Source organism: Orcinus orca, chromosome 5, assembly GCF_937001465.1.
Source record: "Orcinus orca chromosome 5, mOrcOrc1.1, whole genome shotgun sequence".
Classification (NCBI taxonomy): domain Eukaryota; kingdom Metazoa; phylum Chordata; class Mammalia; order Artiodactyla; family Delphinidae; genus Orcinus; species Orcinus orca.
The window spans coordinates 147,282,008-147,298,742 of NC_064563.1; the positions used below are offsets into that span (position 1 = coordinate 147,282,008).

Below are 16,735 nucleotides of genomic sequence, written 5' to 3' on the forward strand. Positions count from 1 at the left end.
CAAAAGTCCAGGACAGATGGCTTCGCTGGTGATTCTACCAAACATTGAGAGAGTTAATACCAGTCCTTCTCAACCTCTTCCAAAAAATAGAAGAGGAAGGAACTCTCCCAAACTTGTTTTACAGGCCTGCATTACCCAGATACCAAAACGAGACAAGGATACCACAAGAAAAGAAAATTACAGGCCAGTGTCTCTGATAAACATAGGTACAAAAATCCTCAACAAAATATTAGCAAACCAAATTCAACAAAACATGAAAAGGATTATACACCATGATCAAGTGGGATTTACTCCAGGATTGCAAGGATGGTTCAACATCCACAAAATAATGTGATACACTACATTAACAGGATGAAGGGTTAAAAATCATGTGATCTTGTCAATAGGTGCAGACAGAGCATTTGACAGAATTCAACATCCATTTATGATAAAAACAGAGGGAATGTTCCTCAACATAATAAAGGCCATATATGGCAAGCCCACAGCCAACATTGTGATCAATGGTGAAAAGCTGAAAGCTTTTCTTCTGAGATCAGGAATAAGACAAGGATGCCCACCACTTTTATTTAACATAGTATTGGAAGTCTTAGAGCAATTAGGCAATAAAAATAAATAAAAGTCATCCAAATTGGAAAGGAAGAAGTAAAACTGTCACTGTTTGAAGATGATATGATATTATATAGAGAAAAATCTAAAGACTCCAACACAAAAAACTGTTAGGACTAGTGAGCAAATTCGGTAAAGTTACAGGATGCAAAACCAGTACACATAAATCGGTTGCATTTCTTTACACTAACAATGAACTGTCAGAAAGAGAAATTAGGAAAACAATCCCATTTTCAATTGCATCAAAAAATAAAATACCTAGGAATAAATTTAACCCTGAAGGTAAAAGACTTGTTTATTGAAACTCAGAAGACATTAACGAAAGAAATAGAAGACATAAATAAATGGAAAGGTAGTCTGTGCTCATGGGTTGGAAGAATTAATATTGTAAAAGGCAGTCTGCAGATTCAGTGTAATCCCTATCAAAATTCCAATGGGATTTTTCACAGCAATAGAAGAAACAATCCTAAAGTTTGTGTGGAACCACAGAAGACCCCAAATAGCCAGAGCAATCTTTTTTTTTTTTTTTTTGACTGCGTTGGGTCTTTGTTGCTGCCCGCGGGCTTTCTCTAGTTGTGGTGAGTGGGGGCTACTCTTTGTTGCAGTGAACGGGCTTCTCATTGCGGTGGCTTCTCTTGTTGTGGAGCACAGGCTCAGTCGTTGCGGCACGCAGGCCCTAGAGCACGTGGGCCTCAGTAGTGGTGGCACGCAGGCTCTAGGGCGTGCGGGCTTCAGTAGTTGTGGCGTGCGGGCTCTAGAGCACAGGCTTAGTAGTTGTGGCACACAGGCTTAGTTGCTCCGCAATATGTGGGATCTTCCCAAACCAGGGATTGAACCTGTGTCCCCTGCATTGGCACGCGGATTCTTAACCACTGCACCACCAGGGAAGTCCCCAAAGCAATCTTGACAAAGAAGTACAAAGCTGGAGGTATTATGCTCCCTGATTTCAAACTATTAATATATTACAAACCTATAGTAATTAAAACAGTGTGGTACTGGCATGAAAACAGACACATAGATCGATGGACCAGAATAGAGAGCCCAGAAATAAATCTACACATATATGGTCAATTAATTTATGATGAAGGATCCAAGAATGTGTAATGAGGAAAGGACATTCAGTAAAGGTGTTGGGAAAACTGGAGAGTCACATAGAAAGGAATGAAACTGGACTTTACACTGTACACATAAATGAACTAAAAATGGATTAAAGACTTGAAAGTAAGACCTGAAACCATAAAACTCCTAGAAGAAAACACAGGTAGTAAGTTCTTGACATGGGCCTTGATGTTGATTTTTTCAATCTGACACCAAAAGCAAAAGCAATAAAAGCAAAAATAAACAGCTGGGACTCCATCAAACTAAAAAGCTTCTACACAGCAAAGAAACTATTGACAAAATGAAAAGGCAGCCTACTGAATGGAAGAAATATTTCCAAATCATATGTCTGATAAGTGGCTAATAAACAAAACGTATAAAGAACTCATACAACTCAATAGCAAAAAAAAACAAGCAGTCCAATTTAAAAATGTGCAGAAGATCTGAACAGACATTTTCCCAAAGAAGATATACAGAAGGCCAACAGGTACATGAAAAGATGCTCAACATCACTTAATCATCAGGGAAATGTAATCAAAACTACAATGAGATAATCATCTCACACCTGTCAGAATGGCTATTATCAAAAAGACAACAAATAATAAGTGTCGGCAGAAAGGGAACCCTCATGTATTATTGGTGGGGATGTAAAGTGGTGCAGCCACTGTAGAAAACAGTGTGGAAGTTCCTCAAAAAATTAAAAATAGATCTATCATACAATTTAGCAATTCTACTTCCGGGTATTTTTCTGAAGAAAACAAAAACACTAACTTAAAAAGATACCTGCACCCCTGTGTTCATTGCAGCATTATGTATAATAGCCAAGACATAGAAGCAACATACACATCCACCATGGATGAATGAATAAAGATGAGCACACACACACACACAGAGAGGAATATTATTCAGCCCTAAAGAAGAATAAGTCTTGTCATTTGCGACAACGTGGATGGATCTAGAGGGCATTATGCTAAGTGAAAGAAGACAAAGACAGATACCATGTGATCTAACTTATATGTGGAATCTAAAAAAGTAAAAATAAAGACCAAGCTCATAGATAAGGACATATTGGTGGCTGCCCGAGGCGTGGAGTAGGGGTTGAGAGAAATGGATGAATTGTTTTTTTGTTATTTTGTTTTTTAGTTTAAATAAATTGAACAATTTTTAAAAAAGAAGTGAATGCACAAAAGCAGTAGGATAAAAGGCTAATCGAAGCAGTCATTTCAAAGGGATTATGGCATAGAATACCAGGCAAGGCAGGATCTCAAAAAGAATGTCTTAATTTTCAGTCCTTGAAATTTCTTCCCTCCTTATCTGATACAGAGTTCAGGAGGCAAAGATGCTACTTACAACAATAAGCGCACGTTCTGTACTCAATATATTCCTTTGTGGGGGGAAATAAAATACAAGCTTGGGAACTGGTTTCTGCCCTTAAGGAAGTTAATAGCTTATTGGTCCACACGACAGCCCCAAATTGGTTTGCAGTTATGTATTCAGTGTCTTGTGGATTAAGAGTTCGGGTAATTCCCTTGATTTGTAATAGTTAATGATTGATTAGTATCATCTACACATGAGTGACTAAAAGCACTTTGTCATAACCTCCTGCACATTAAAAACACATTTGGCGTTGTGGCCACACGCCCGTGAGAATAACGGGGTAGGGTCTGCGCTGCGGGCTGCGGCGTCTGCTCGGAGCCGTTGATACCGTGCCGATGGATCATTTCTCTCTCCTTTGTTTGTGTATATGTTTAATGGGGTTTATCTCTCTGGATAAGAAATGGTAAAGACATCAAATGTCTAGGAAATGGGCAGCCACCACAGATCTGGATGGATGGTGGTGGCGGTGCCTGTCCCGTGTGATGAGGGGTCTGAACGCCTGTCCCCCGTCTCTCCTCAGGTGTCCATCGATTGCCCGTGGTCCATCTACTCCACCGTCATCTCGCTGACGTTCAGCATGCCCTTCAGGACCACGCACTCCCTGCTGTCATCCGGGACACGGTAAAGGACCTCAGGCCCCTTTCCCAGGCTCCCCTACCTGCAGGCCCTACTGTTCAGAGCTTGGCTTTGGTGACGCTGAGCATGTTTTCTCATGGCCATGATGCCACTGTCCACCTGTTAAAATTCGCAGTAATTCCCTGGGTCCTATAGCGCCCAGCCCATACTCAGATTTGGTTTGTAGGATGTGGGATTCAAACACAGTCCCCTCTGTTTCTGAGATCCCTTCTCATCCCTCCTCCCCCTGTTTTCAAGCCATTGGCCCGTTGCCAGACTTGGGTCAGTTGCCATTCTGGCTGCCCCTGGTCACGTCCTCGTGGGTTTGTGTAAGTAGCTCCCTGTCAGCTGCTGTCTGTCACCTCTAGAGGGGGGCTTGCGGTCTCCGCACTCCCGACGCTCGGTCAGGTCCCTGTGTTGTGGCTGTTTGGCAGCACCCCTGGCCCCCGCTTTCTGCCAGGGGCACTCCTCGCCCTCCGTACCCTTAGTGTGAGCCACAGATGGCTCCAGACATTGTCGCCGGTTGAGAGCTGCTGCTTTAGAGACTTGACTAGGTTCAGATTCAGTTTTTGGACAAGGAAGTCTGCAGGTGTCATCCTGTGCTTCACCTGTCCCCGCATCAGGAGACTCAGTGTGTGGTGGTTAAAAACACCAACAGCTCTACAGAGAATCTGGGTTGCTTTATTTGAGCCTGGCTTTTCAAAACTCCTCTTTACGTGTAACAGAAATTCAAGTGAACTCTGTACTGACCTTGTTTGTCAGTGAGTAATCGTTACTTCTATAGATGAAGAGTAATCGTTACTCTTTCTTCCATGACTCATTGCAAGCTATTGTATGTTTAGGAAAATCATTTACAGTCGTGTAATAAAGTATCCAAAACAGAATATTCTTAGACCCATTTTTCCTAAGAGATAGCTTGCATAGAAAGATCTGTTTTTTTTCTGACACTTTTACACGTGAAATTAAAAGTAGAAATACATGTTAACAACTGGTTCTTATTTTCCTGTGTCACTTTTTTGATTCCTTACAGAACATCTTCTTAATACAGCCAAAATGTATTTAATAAAGTTCTTAAATGGCAAAATCTTATTACTTGTTTTTCTCCTTTAGGAAATATGTTCAAGTGTGTGTCCAGAATTTGTCAGAACTCGACTTTCAGCTGTCAGATAGTCATCTCGTGGATACTGGTGATAGTACCGACCTGCGACTAATACCGCTGAACACGGAATCCGAACAGGTAACCGTTTCCTAGAACCGAGCACAAACCTCTCAGCAGGACACAGAGGAGAACAAGAGTGTAGTGATGTTGATGGAAGTGACCGTGTGCTTCAGCTGAGCCCTTCCGTGCAGGGAACGACCTTGCTGGTGGTCAGTGGGAAGCACGCACTGACATGCAGCTGTGTTGCTGCGATGTGCGTGTTTGCGGTTCGCTGTGGGCCGAGTGGCACAGCACATGGAGTAAGAAATAGGTTGATATTTGTATTTTTAGAAAAATTAAATCTTACATTTGTCAGACTCCACACACAGATTTATTCCAAGCTTGTCCTGATCAGTCTCATGCTGATTGCATGGACGCCATCACCGCCAGAAACAGTGGCTGCCACGTACATGACTGCCTTGCCCAGCGACGGGCTCTCAGGTGTCGGGGTAGCTTTGTGAAGGAGTCACGTTCACGTTCACACTGTCTGGCTGAATCCTGGCCCTGTTTTTTCTGTTCATTGGTTGCGTGTGTTTTCAGACAGTCAGTGCTGAGTGTTTAGAAGATCAAAGGTTTTCTTAATGGATGTCTGATCTTTAGCATTTTCAAAGGGTTTTTCCCAGCATTTGACCCATTTCAAATGCTTCCCGGGTCTGTCACTGTGCTTACAGGTATGGACTGTTGCCTGAGGTGGCGCCAGCTCCCTTCCTCACTTCACTTAGTGGCATATACACAGTAGTTGGCGTGGGTGTAAGGATGTCCCCTTTAACTGTTCGATGACATTTCCCACTTTGGGAATGTATGGGATACTGAATACTAGTAACTGCTCTTTATGCTTTTTAAAATAATCCCCTGTGCTGTAAAGCTTATGGAATCACAAAGGCTGAGACCCTTTTGACCAGTTCGAGGCAGTCTTCCTCGAGGGCAGCTGAGGGCAGTGCTGGGGAGGCAGGCGGGGCAGTGCAGGCGGCGTGTGGGGAAGCGGGCCCTGGGGGACCGCCTCCCCCGACCCTCTCGCCCCCCTGGCGGGAGGCGGCCCCGGGACTGAGCGCCTGTGTCGCGTGCGCGGGCAGTGACGGCCGACTCCCTTGCAGCGCATCCACAGCAGGCAGGCGGTGTTCTTTGTCTGGGAGCTGAAGTGGACGCAGGAGCCTCCCCCCTCCCTGCACTGCCGGTTCTCCGTTGGATTCTCCCCAGCTTCTGAGGAGCGGCTGTCTGTCTCCTTAAAGCCCTATACTTACGAATTTCAAGTGGACAATTTTTTGGTATGTATTGCCTTATTTTCTGGTGGGCTTGTGTGGTGGCGAGATGGAAGAAGGCATCATATTCTTTACCTTCTGTAAATCAGACAAAAGCTTTCAATATAACGAAGCAACCAGTCGCAGAAAAGAGCCAGCACTTGGGGCCTGGAGGCCCTGACTGGCTAGTTAGAGCCCGAGGTCCGGTCCGGTGGTGGGTCTGACACTCGTGCCCTCCTGCGCGGCTCCCGCTGGGCGCGGTCGTCTCCAGAGACAGGACCCCGCCTCTCCTCCCTTTTCTCTGCCTTAGCGCTGACTTAGTCGTGTCCTGCACCCGTTTCTTAGAGTCCTTTTATCTTGAGCATTAGCTGCTGTGTCTCTAGTTTTTTAGAAGAAAAACTGAAAGTATTATGGAAACTTACTTAAAGCAGATTTTCTTTAACCTGCACATTAGGTGTGGAGCTAAAAGCAGCCTAGACCTAGGTGAGTAAAGGCAGTAGTTGTGTTTTGTTTCTGTACTGAGATGATTGGGTTTGGTGTTAGGTAAATCAAAATGTGGATACACAACTTTTGGGGTGTTCCCTTTTCTTCTCTTTACGACTGAGATCGTCAAACACTTTATTTGAGAAGGTGTTTGTATAGCTCTTGACGTTAGCAATTTTTTCAACACCTCCTTCCAACCAGAAGACTATTTGTTTCCACCCTCCTGCTTCCTTGAGCTCTCCTTATTAGCCTTAGAGTTAAACGTAATCACTAGCGTAGTTCCTCTTTTTGTTGGACAAACAGGTGCCTTTTTGCTGTGTTGTTAATAGCAGCTGAACATTAAGTTATTCGTATGGTAAAGAGTCTGCATAAATTTAATCTGGGTTCCTTACTGCAGATGATGATTAACACTAGTTAGCAGTTTCCACTATTTTCTGTCTTTCTTGCTTCCTTTTCAAATTGAGCATAGGAAAAATTTTCCTTTCGAACTGAACAAGCTTAGTTAAAGGCCAGAGAAAAATACCTGGTGGATTGCTCTCTTCAAAACCGGTATTCTGAGGATAAGAAATACAGATGCCACCTTTCTTTTTTGGCTGCGTTGGGTCTTCGTTGCTGCACGTGCGCTTCCTCTAGTTGCGGCGAGCGGGGGCTACTCTTCGTTGCTGCTCACGGGCTTCTCATTGCGGTGGCTTCTCTTGCTGCGGAGCGCAGGCTCTAGGCGCGTGGGCTCAGCAGTTGTGGCTCGCGGGCTCTAGAGCGCAGGCTCAGAAGTTGGGGTGCATGAGCTTATTTGCTCTGCGGCATGTGGGATCTTCCCGGACCAGGGCTCGAACCCGTGTCCCTTGTTTTGGCGGGCAGATTCTGAACCACTGTGCCACCAGGGAAGTCCCCAGATACCACGTTTTTTAAAAAGCTTCATTGAGATTTGATTTCTATACCATGAAGTTCACCCATTTGGAGTGTGCACGTCAGTGAAGTTAGCGTGTTGACAGAGCTGTGCTACCGGCACCATGATCGTGTTTTAGCACACTTTTCATCCTCCCAAGAAGAAGCCTGTGCCCCATTCACACTCACCCCCTCTCCTGCGTCTTCTCACCCTGGGCCACCGCTGATCCAGAGGCAAGTGTGCCTGGGCTTTGCCTGTTCAGGTGCAGTCGTGTTATGTGCGATCCTCTCAAGACTGGCTGCTTTCACGTGACAGGATGTTTCCAGAGGTCATTCATTTTGCAGCATGTTCAGGACTCCATTCTTTGTTGTGGGTGAATAATACTCCATTGTGTGGATAGGCCACATTTTGTTCTCCGTTTACCTGTGGCTGGACATCTGGGTTGTTTCCACCTTGGGACTGTTATGAATAATAATGCTGTGAGAATCCTTGTGGAAGCTTTTATGTGTATGTATGTGTTCCATCCTCTTAGGTAAATTCCGCGGTGGAGTTGCTGGGTCATATGGTAGCTCTGGGTTTAACTCTTTGAGAAGCCGTTAAACTGTTTTTTAAAGAAACATCACTTTATATTCTCTCTGGCAACCTGTGAGGGTTCCAGTTTCCACACTCACACCAACACTTGTTCTTGCTGCCCCTTGATCACAGGCATCCCAGTGGGCGTGAGCTGGTCTCCCATGATGGCCCATGGTGTTCAGTATCTTTCCTGCGCTTTTTGGCCATTTGTGTGTCTTCTTGGAGAGATGTCTATTCATATCCTTTTCCCATTTTTCAGTAGGGTTGTCTTTTTATTGAGTTGTAAGTGTTTCTTTGTATGTTCAGTCCCTTATCATGCATACGATCTGCAGATATTTTCTCCCATTCTGTGGTTGAATTTTCACTTTCTTGATGGTTTCCTCTGAAGCACAAAAAGTTTTTAATTTTGGTGAAGTCCAACCTTAGTCTCTTATTTCTTGTACTTTTGGTGTAGGGTCTAAGAAATCATTGTTTATCCCAAGTTCAAAAAGATTTCCTCCCATGTTTTCTTCTAAGAGTTTTATAGTTTTAGCTTTTACATTTCAGTCTACGATCTACTTTGAGGTAACTTTATGTATGGTGACAGGTGGCGGTCCAGATTCATTCTTTCCATGTGGTGCCCCTATGCCGCTCGTTGAAAAGACCCTTCTTTCCCCGTTGGATGGTCCTGGCACCCTTGTTGAAAATCTGCCGAGTTGATTTCTGGGGAGCTCACTTCTAGGCACTGTACCCGCAGCCTCCGCGGCTGCTGTCAGCAGGCCCCTTGCTGCTGACGCAGGCTCAGCCGCCCCTCCTTCCCGAGAGCAGCCAGGAAGCCGTGTGCGAGGACACGCACTTAGGAGCGCAGCCGCCTCGTCGCTCTGTCACTTGGAGCTGCCTCTCCAGCTCTCAGCACAGTCGCGCTCGTCTGGCTGCCCTCGCAGCCCTTGCGGACCGTGCGGGCTCTGGCCGTGAGCTGCTCGGGCCAGGGCCTCTTCCATCGGCCCCTTTGGTGTTGCTGTTCTCTTCTTCAGAAGGGGGGCAGCCACGTGTGGGGGGCCTGGGCTGTGATCCCTTGTGCGGGCTTGAGGCCTTTGTCCCGGGTGGTGGGCAAGTGTGAACACGTGCGACTACCAGACAGGTCACAGAGAAAGAAGCGTTATGGAGAAGGTTCATTATGGACCTTTCCAAGGAACTCCTGTTAATTTTTCTAGTTGTGATAATGGCATTGTGTTTTGTTAAGAAAACGTCCGTACTGTTTAGTAACACATCCTGAAGTATATATGGGTGAAGTGACAGGTCTGGAATCTGCTTTAAAGCAGCCTGGGCAGATAAATCAATGTGGATCGATGGATGGCGGCGGCTCCTGAAGCAGGATCTGACCCGGACTGTGGGTGACAGGCCCATGCAGGGTCACGGGCCGTCCTTCCTCCTCCTGAGATGCTTGCACGCGTTCTCGTTAGGAAGAGAGCTTAAGGCTCTTGAGGTGGGGCTTCCTGAGGGCATCATCTCTACAGGGAGTCAGCGGTCAGGGGCAGCGAACGCACAGCTCCTCCTCTGGTCCGTTCTCTCTCGAGTCTGCGGGCGGCACCGTGGTGGCCCCAAACAACATTTCTTCAGATGGCTTATGTCTCCTGTGCCCTTCTCTCTCCTTTCTCGCCCAGACCTTGTACAGTGTGAGAGCGGAGATATCGCCCCCTCCAGGGACAGAGCTCTGTAAGACAGGCTCGCTCTGCTCCTTGGAGGTGTCCATCACGCGGCTCTCGGACCTCTCGGACGCGGACAGGGATGAGGCGCTGACGGAACGTGAGGACTATTTTTCAACGAAGCTTATGTACGAAGGTGGGTCTAGAGGCTGCTTTCCACTGGCTATTGTGCTCATCCCTGCCATCCACAAAGTGTAGTGTTCCTCATCTGAAGAGAGAACGTTCTAGAATTGAAAGAGCACGTTTGAATGTTCCAGTGTATGATACGGTCCTGGGCTCACGGGATGTTGAGCCTGGTTACTGTGGAGTCGTTCTCCTAACAGCCATTCGAACAGCCTTGGGGCTCAGGGCTGAGCACACAGCGGTGCCTAGAGCTGCCCTGTCCTGTCTACCCGTGAGTCAGGCCCATCCCCCCGGAGCAGAGCCCAGACCCCGTTGCTGAGCAGGCCAGGCGTCCTGTAGTCATGCTCCTGCCCTTTCCCTCCAGCCTCCTTTCACTCCCTTTCCCCTCACCCGCCACGTGCACCCCGACCCTGACATGCCCGGGCCCTTCACCCTCCCCAGTCTCTGCCCGACACCCCTTTGCAGCCCCCCTCCTCCTGGGCCTGAGCTTCTTCAGTAGTGGTTCTCAGGTTTTGACGTCAGGACATTAATGCTCTAAAAGTAATTAAGGAGGCAAATATTTATTTACTTATTTTAAAATAATAGGGAAGCCATTACCTGATAATACTCTTGAAAAAGAACTATTTTTCCAGAACAGTAAGTAGAGCGAGAAGAATGGCGTTTTGCAGCCTTTCAGATCTCTTTAAGGTCTGGCTCATGGCAGGTACTGAATTTTCCTGTCTGCTGCATTCAATCTGGTGATGTCCCGTACTGGTTAAGGTAGATGAAGAAACTCCAGTCTCGCACAGATTTGTAATTGGTAAAGGCAGCACTCTCTGAACAGCCTTCAGATAACTGTGGGTGTTCTCTGATACTCCACCAAAACTCAACAAGCGGTAGTTTTTGACAGCCTGGTTACAACGTGGAATCTGAAATCACATGAGGGAGCGTGTCGTGCTGTCTCGTTCAGTCCTTTCATCTGCCTTGCATTTTGGAAGGATCTTTTCCCCGGGCACATTTCGTAGCCCCGCGCCTCCGTCATTTGCGAAACACGGTTCCTGAATTGTGCAGCCCCTTTCGTTGTTCAGGGCCACAAACTTGTGCTGGTCTCAGGCTCACGCTGGGCCCATCACGAGAGTCTTGGAGTGCCGGGACCCTGCCAAGCTCACAGTGGCAAAGGCAGGTTTTCCAAAATGCTAACTTTTGATCAGAGTTTTGAACTGTATCATGGGCAACTTCTTAGAAGTGCCCGGCTCATGCCATTCATTTATAAGCAGGCGTCTGCCGGATGCCTGAGGCTGACGAGCTCGCTGGTGAGGCCCCAGGGAGCTCAGTGGCCTGGCGGCCTGTGCTGTGCCCAGGCCCGCTTCCCATGTTACAGGAAGCAGGGTGACGGGTGCACGGACCTCTCTCTACTATTCTGCAAGTTCTTGTGAGTCTCTAATCATCTCAAAATTAAAGTTAGAAAAAGAGATGTGTACGAAAGGGTTGAATTAATAAAATTAAATTGATTTTGACTGCGTCATGAGGGCATCCTTAACTAAAACTGGCGGTCTTTTCCTGCAAGCCTGTGGTGGCGAAGAACACAATGCCTGGACTCTGAGTGCACGTGGGGCCCCAGCTCACACTCAGGCCCTCGCGTTTCCCACCAGAGGGCGTGTCAACACTGTGGAAGGCAGGAACGTGCCCTCACGGGTGCCCTGAGGACCAGCTCGGAGAACCACTGCTCCGGTGTGCCCCTCTGCGATGCTGCTTTGGCTTCTGCCCGTCCTCCAAGGCCCCCCGGCCCCACCTGTGGGAAGTTCGCCCTCTGCCACCCCTTCTTTGCTCGTGGAGCATCTAGTCATGGGCTCCTGGGCTCTTGCTTTGTGTCCCATGGCAGGGATGCTCTGACCTCTGTGCAAGGTCACCTGCTGCTCGAGGACAAGCAACAGCTGTCCTCCTTAACTTCTGAATGACTGCTCAGTTAGGTGTTCGAGTCGCACTGAATTACATCCCAGCTGTGGTTTAAGTTAGTGTTCGTAATAGCGCCTGCCATATAGTAAGCCTCTCCGAGGTGCGCGTAGAGGAGCTAAGTGCTTACCTGCATCTTTTCTTCCCATCCCATCAGAGCCTCTTTGGTAGAGTTGGGGTCAGACCCACCCCCAGAGGAGCCAGCGTCCCTGCCCCGCCCCCATTCTGCAGCCGGAGCGACCGCGCTCTTGAAGCGTCACACGGCGCGTTCAGGGGGATTTGAAGGCAGAATGGAATCGCTGCTCATTTATTAACTTGAGGGGGAAAAAGTGACTTTTCCCTGTGCACCCAACCTGTATCTTCCTTATTAAATCAGATGTGTTTTACCTTGAGGTGCAGTTACAAGGCATCGAGATACAGAGTGTACGCTCCGGTTCTGGACTTCTCATCGTGGAGTGTGAGCCTGTTGATGTTCCTTATTTGGTGTGAGCACTGAAGGTCCTTTTTTGGGGTGAAAACGGTGCTTCCCCTCTCTGTTTCAGTTGTCGACAACAGCAGCAATTGGGCGGTGTGCGGGAAGAGTTCCGGGGTCATCTCCATGCCTGTGGCTGCTCGGGCCACTCACAGAGTCCGCATGGAGGTGATGCCCCTCTTTGCGGGTTACCTGCCCCTCCCCGACGTCAGGCTGTTTAAATACCTGCCCCATCACTCTGCGCACTCGTCACAACTGGATGCTGGTAAGGACTGTGCAGTGAGGGCACCGCCCGTGTGGGAGGGGCAGCTCCGTGCGGAGCGGCCACAGACGAGCATGGGGACAGCCTTGCTGCTTAACAGCCCGTGTCCAGGGCCAAACGCTAGTCAGGGCTACACGTCCTGAGCCCTGGTCTGGAGAGCAGTCCGCCCAGGACCCAGGCGCTGGATTCTCTTCAAAGGCGAGGCCGCCTTCGACATCCTTGTGCCCTGAAGGGCGACTCGGGAGGCTGGCAGCTCCCCGGGGTGGGGAGAGGTCGGCGCGGGGCGGCCTCCATCTCACTTCCTGTGCGCTTTCCAGATAGCTGGATAGAAAACGACAGCCTCTCGGTGGACAAGCACGTGGACGACCAGCTGGACAGCGGCAGCGTCCAGAGCAGGGGCAGCACGCGCTCGGTGGCCAGCAGCGAGCACAAGGGCTTGCCCATGCCCCGGCTCCGGGCGCTGCCCCCCGGCCAGGCCTTCAACGCCAGCGCGGGCACGCAGGTCCTGGTCATCCCCAGCCAGGACGACCATGTTCTCGAAGTCAGCGTCACGTGACCACGCCCAGGGCTCAGTCCCCAGACCGGCCGTGCGCGCGTGCGTGTGCCTGCACGCCTGAAGGGATCCTGACTCGATTGTAACTGTCTCGCGCTAACCAGACTTTTGGTGATTCTGCCTGGCCGTGGACGCATCAGAGAATTGCAGTGTACAGCTGGTCAGCTGGGTTGCATCGTTACTTGTGTGCTGTCTGGGGTGTAAGATGCCTGGTTATTTTCTCATCGCCCCGTGCCTGTGCTGCTGTCCTCCCGTGTTTGCCCAGAGCCCCGCCTTTTCCCTCCCCCTCTGCTCAGGAAAGAGCTTCTGGCGCTCTCCCCTGAGCAGCCTGTCATCTGCTGGTTCTCCGGAAGCCCAGGGCTCTTTCAGGTAGGCGCGCAGCAGGCCTTACAGGCCTGTTAGTGACACGTGTGTGCCTTTCTGGTCACACAGCTGCCCGATCTCTGGACCAGGTGGATTTGTATGTCTCCTGAGGGGTAAAACACAGTCCTTTACCCCAGATCCTCTAGTTGTGCTCTTCTAGAATAACACCCTTTCTGGGCAGGGGGATGGCGCTGGGGGGGGGGTGGGGAAAGAACAAAACCCCTTCTGTGCCTTGGGATGTCAGACTGGGCGGACCTGGAGCATTCGTCAGCTGGAGCCATGTTAAAGGTACTTTGAGACTAGACCAGGGCACGAGAAGGAACTCGGTGTTGAAATAATTCGGAAGTAAATGTTTCTGGAACCCTTTCTCCCTTCTCCCCCGATGTGGATTAGGTATTATGTGCACATGGAATTAAGTATATATTTATTTTAATTGTCACAGTGTCTGTGGGGGTTAGTACGTTGTTTTTCTCTCACCTTTAAACTTAGTCTTTACATGTAACTGTATGATGAATATTTTTCTTTTGCACCTTAAGTCTCAGAAATTAAGAGGTTCCATTTCAATGACGATTAGAGGGGTCTTCTCAGTGTATTTCTAGTCTGGGTGTAGGAAGGACGAAAGTCTTGGACTGTTATTCTCTGCTGTCCACTACATTGCAGTCATACCATGCAAAAGGATTACTTTGCTCTAGGTTGTACATTTAATTGTACATATGGTCGATTTATTATTTTTAAAAGTACAAACTAACTGATGTAATGTTTAAGTTGCACCAAAAATCAAGGACAAAATAAACATGTGTTTGTTTTTATTGGTGTGAAAGTCACAGCTTGTAAATAAGTGTTGTATGTATTAAACCTTTTCCAGCTCTCCAAAGCGATGTATTTTTGTACATAAGAATTAGAGAACTCTTAATTCACTGGGAAAGTGTGGTTGGAATTGAACTTGACCAGATTAATGCGAATGTAGCCGGTCCAGCAGAGGGTGGGTCCTCATGAGTAACCTCAGACATGTGAGCGGTAGGGAAGAAGGAGCCTTCTGCAGCAGCTGCCACTGTCCTGGCATATATGCCACTTGCTGGAGGTGTGGGGCAGGAAGGCGCAGGGCAAAGTGAACGTGGAGCAGAGCAGCTGCTTTCTGTGCGCGGTCCTTAGCTCGCTTGACGGATGAAGGTGGTGATCCCTGCCGCCCCCCACCATGGTTTTCATTTGTAGAAATTGGAGAAGTGTACAAAGAAGATAAATGCTTGTATGTTTAATTAAACTTTTCAGAAATTTACCTTCCTTATGTACAGTTTAAAACTAATAAACTAGGCAAATTAGAAGTTCAGAATCTAATGATAGTTTAGGATTTCTTACGTAAGTTTGTTTTATTGTAAAAATTGATGATTGCCCTACAGATCCACCAAGCCTTGTGAATGAAGAGATCTTTGATATTTGATTCTGTCAGAAAAGCCTCTCATCCACGTGGTGAGCCCCGGAGCCCAGGGAAGGCGCCCTTGCTCCGTGTGTGATGTAGCGTTCCCTCTCACCTTCTGGAGGGGGAATGTGAGTCAGTGCTTCCCTGATTTTTGGTTGACTTTTGTGCTGGGTTCTGATCCCAGGATGAAATTCTCTAACTACTTACATATTTAGAGAAGAAAAAAATGGAGGGGAAATCCAAAACGTTTATGGTAGTTTCTTATGTCTGGAAATTGAATGAAGTCAAATTTATCGCAGGTTTGTTTTTTACCCCCTAATTACCCAAAAGATCTTTTGCAATCTAAGTTACGTGAGTGCCTCTGTTGTTGTTTTTAACAGAAATGAAGAATGTCACCTAAAACTTCGTCTTTTTTTTTTTTTTTAAACTAAAAGGCGGTAATTGGATTTTTGTTTTGCTTAAAATAAGGCTTATGTGTTTGAGACATGCTAAGCTGGTTTCGTTGGTAAAGGTGTAGCAGCTGTTAAACAATTGTGAAGCCAGGTACTGAATGTGCATCTAAGAAGCAGAATATGCAGCCATTTTACAAATATCTGTGGAAGATGTAAATAGTAGCAAATGAAAAAGAAAAGTTATGATTTTGGTGAATTTCATAGGGTCTCCTATGATCGGAAAAATTGTAACTCTTCTGATTGTAATGTGGAAATTGTATTTAATCTGAAAATGACTTCTACCTACAGTTCCATTGTCAGCCCAGCCTGTAGTGGGTCGGGTTCCCATATTCGTCTTAGCTGATGGGGCTGGGTATCCCATAAAGGGTTAGTGGAGAAAAGACACACAGGCTTCTAGTCCATTTTTCTTTAGTGTTTAAAATAAAGTTGAGTTATAAAATGAAATGAAACACTCCAGGTGTGTACATAAAATGAAAACTTATACAACTTTTTATAAAAGAACAAACTAGGCTGATCGAAGTGTTTTATTGTCAACTGTGATCTTTAAAAGAAATCTCCTGTGTGATTTTAAAATTGGATTTTTCATGAAAATGCCCCTTTCTCTAAATGTATTCATCCTGTGCGTCCGGCTGTAAGACCCAAAAGCATTGTTGATGGTTTGCTGGGATTCTGTGGCTGGAAAAGGTGACAAGTTGGTGACTTTGATACTGCAGGTATTAACTCCATTTTCATGGTTTACTATGAAAGTCATTTTTCACATTATTCTGTAATATATTGTTAGACTAAAGCCATTGTATTAAGACTGTTTAAAATGTAAGCATTGTAATTCTGAAAATACACATTTTAAGAAGAAACTTGCTGCTGTGAACTTGATTCTTTTGCTGTGGAGTGTGAAAATTGAGTGTCTGAAGTTAAAGAACTTTCTTGTTTTCTTTCCATAATCCTTGTTCTTGACTCTTAAGCATAGATTATTTACTTTTGGGGGAGCATTAGGGATATTTTCACAACTTATTACCCAGTAGCTCACTAGAAGTAAGACATTTCAGTGTTCAGAGTTCTCGAGTTTTTTGTGGACCTATTTGCCAGCCTGAAGTTTGACAAGGTAAAACTGCCTCTGTCATGTTTGGTAGCATCGCTAATACAATTTCTTTTCTTCGGAAAAGGTTTTCAGTTTATTCAGTCTCGTTGTTTTGGTCCCCACTTCATAATCGAGGCAAACGGATAAGCGTGGGGTTGGACCTTCTCACCCTCCTTGGTGCCTGAATGGCTCGTCAAGGCCCGGCCCAAGCCCGTGAAGACCCAAGCCTGGACTGCGGTGGGCGGTGCGGGCGGGCAGGAACCCACGCCTCCGGGGCGGGGCCGGCGGGCTGGGGCTCCGCCTCGGGGGCGGGCCCGGCGGGCT

General features: G+C 47.2%; 1 protein-coding gene across 8 annotated transcripts in view; it reads left to right on the forward strand.

Moving 5' to 3' along the window:
* The window catches only part of TRAPPC10 (trafficking protein particle complex subunit 10), an 89,973-nt gene extending 73,786 nt beyond the window's left edge, over positions 1-16,187 (forward strand). For 5 of the 8 annotated variants that reach the window (XM_033418427.2, XM_049710388.1, XM_004264607.3 and 2 more), the window contains 6 exons: positions 3,602-3,702; positions 4,807-4,933; positions 5,989-6,159; positions 9,718-9,895; positions 12,357-12,551; positions 12,866-16,187. In XM_033418427.2, the coding sequence (XP_033274318.2) occupies positions 3,602-3,702; positions 4,807-4,933; positions 5,989-6,159; positions 9,718-9,895; positions 12,357-12,551; positions 12,866-13,104 (1,011 nt within the window). In that variant the 3' untranslated portion in view covers positions 13,105-16,187. Of the gene's footprint in view, positions 1-3,601; positions 3,703-4,806; positions 4,934-5,988; positions 6,160-9,717; positions 9,896-10,585; positions 11,379-12,207; positions 12,552-12,865 lie in introns of those variants that run through there. The other 3 variants (XM_049710389.1, XM_049710390.1, XM_049710391.1) reach the window with 3 other exon arrangements.
* Positions 16,188-16,735: the final 548 nt, after the last annotated feature.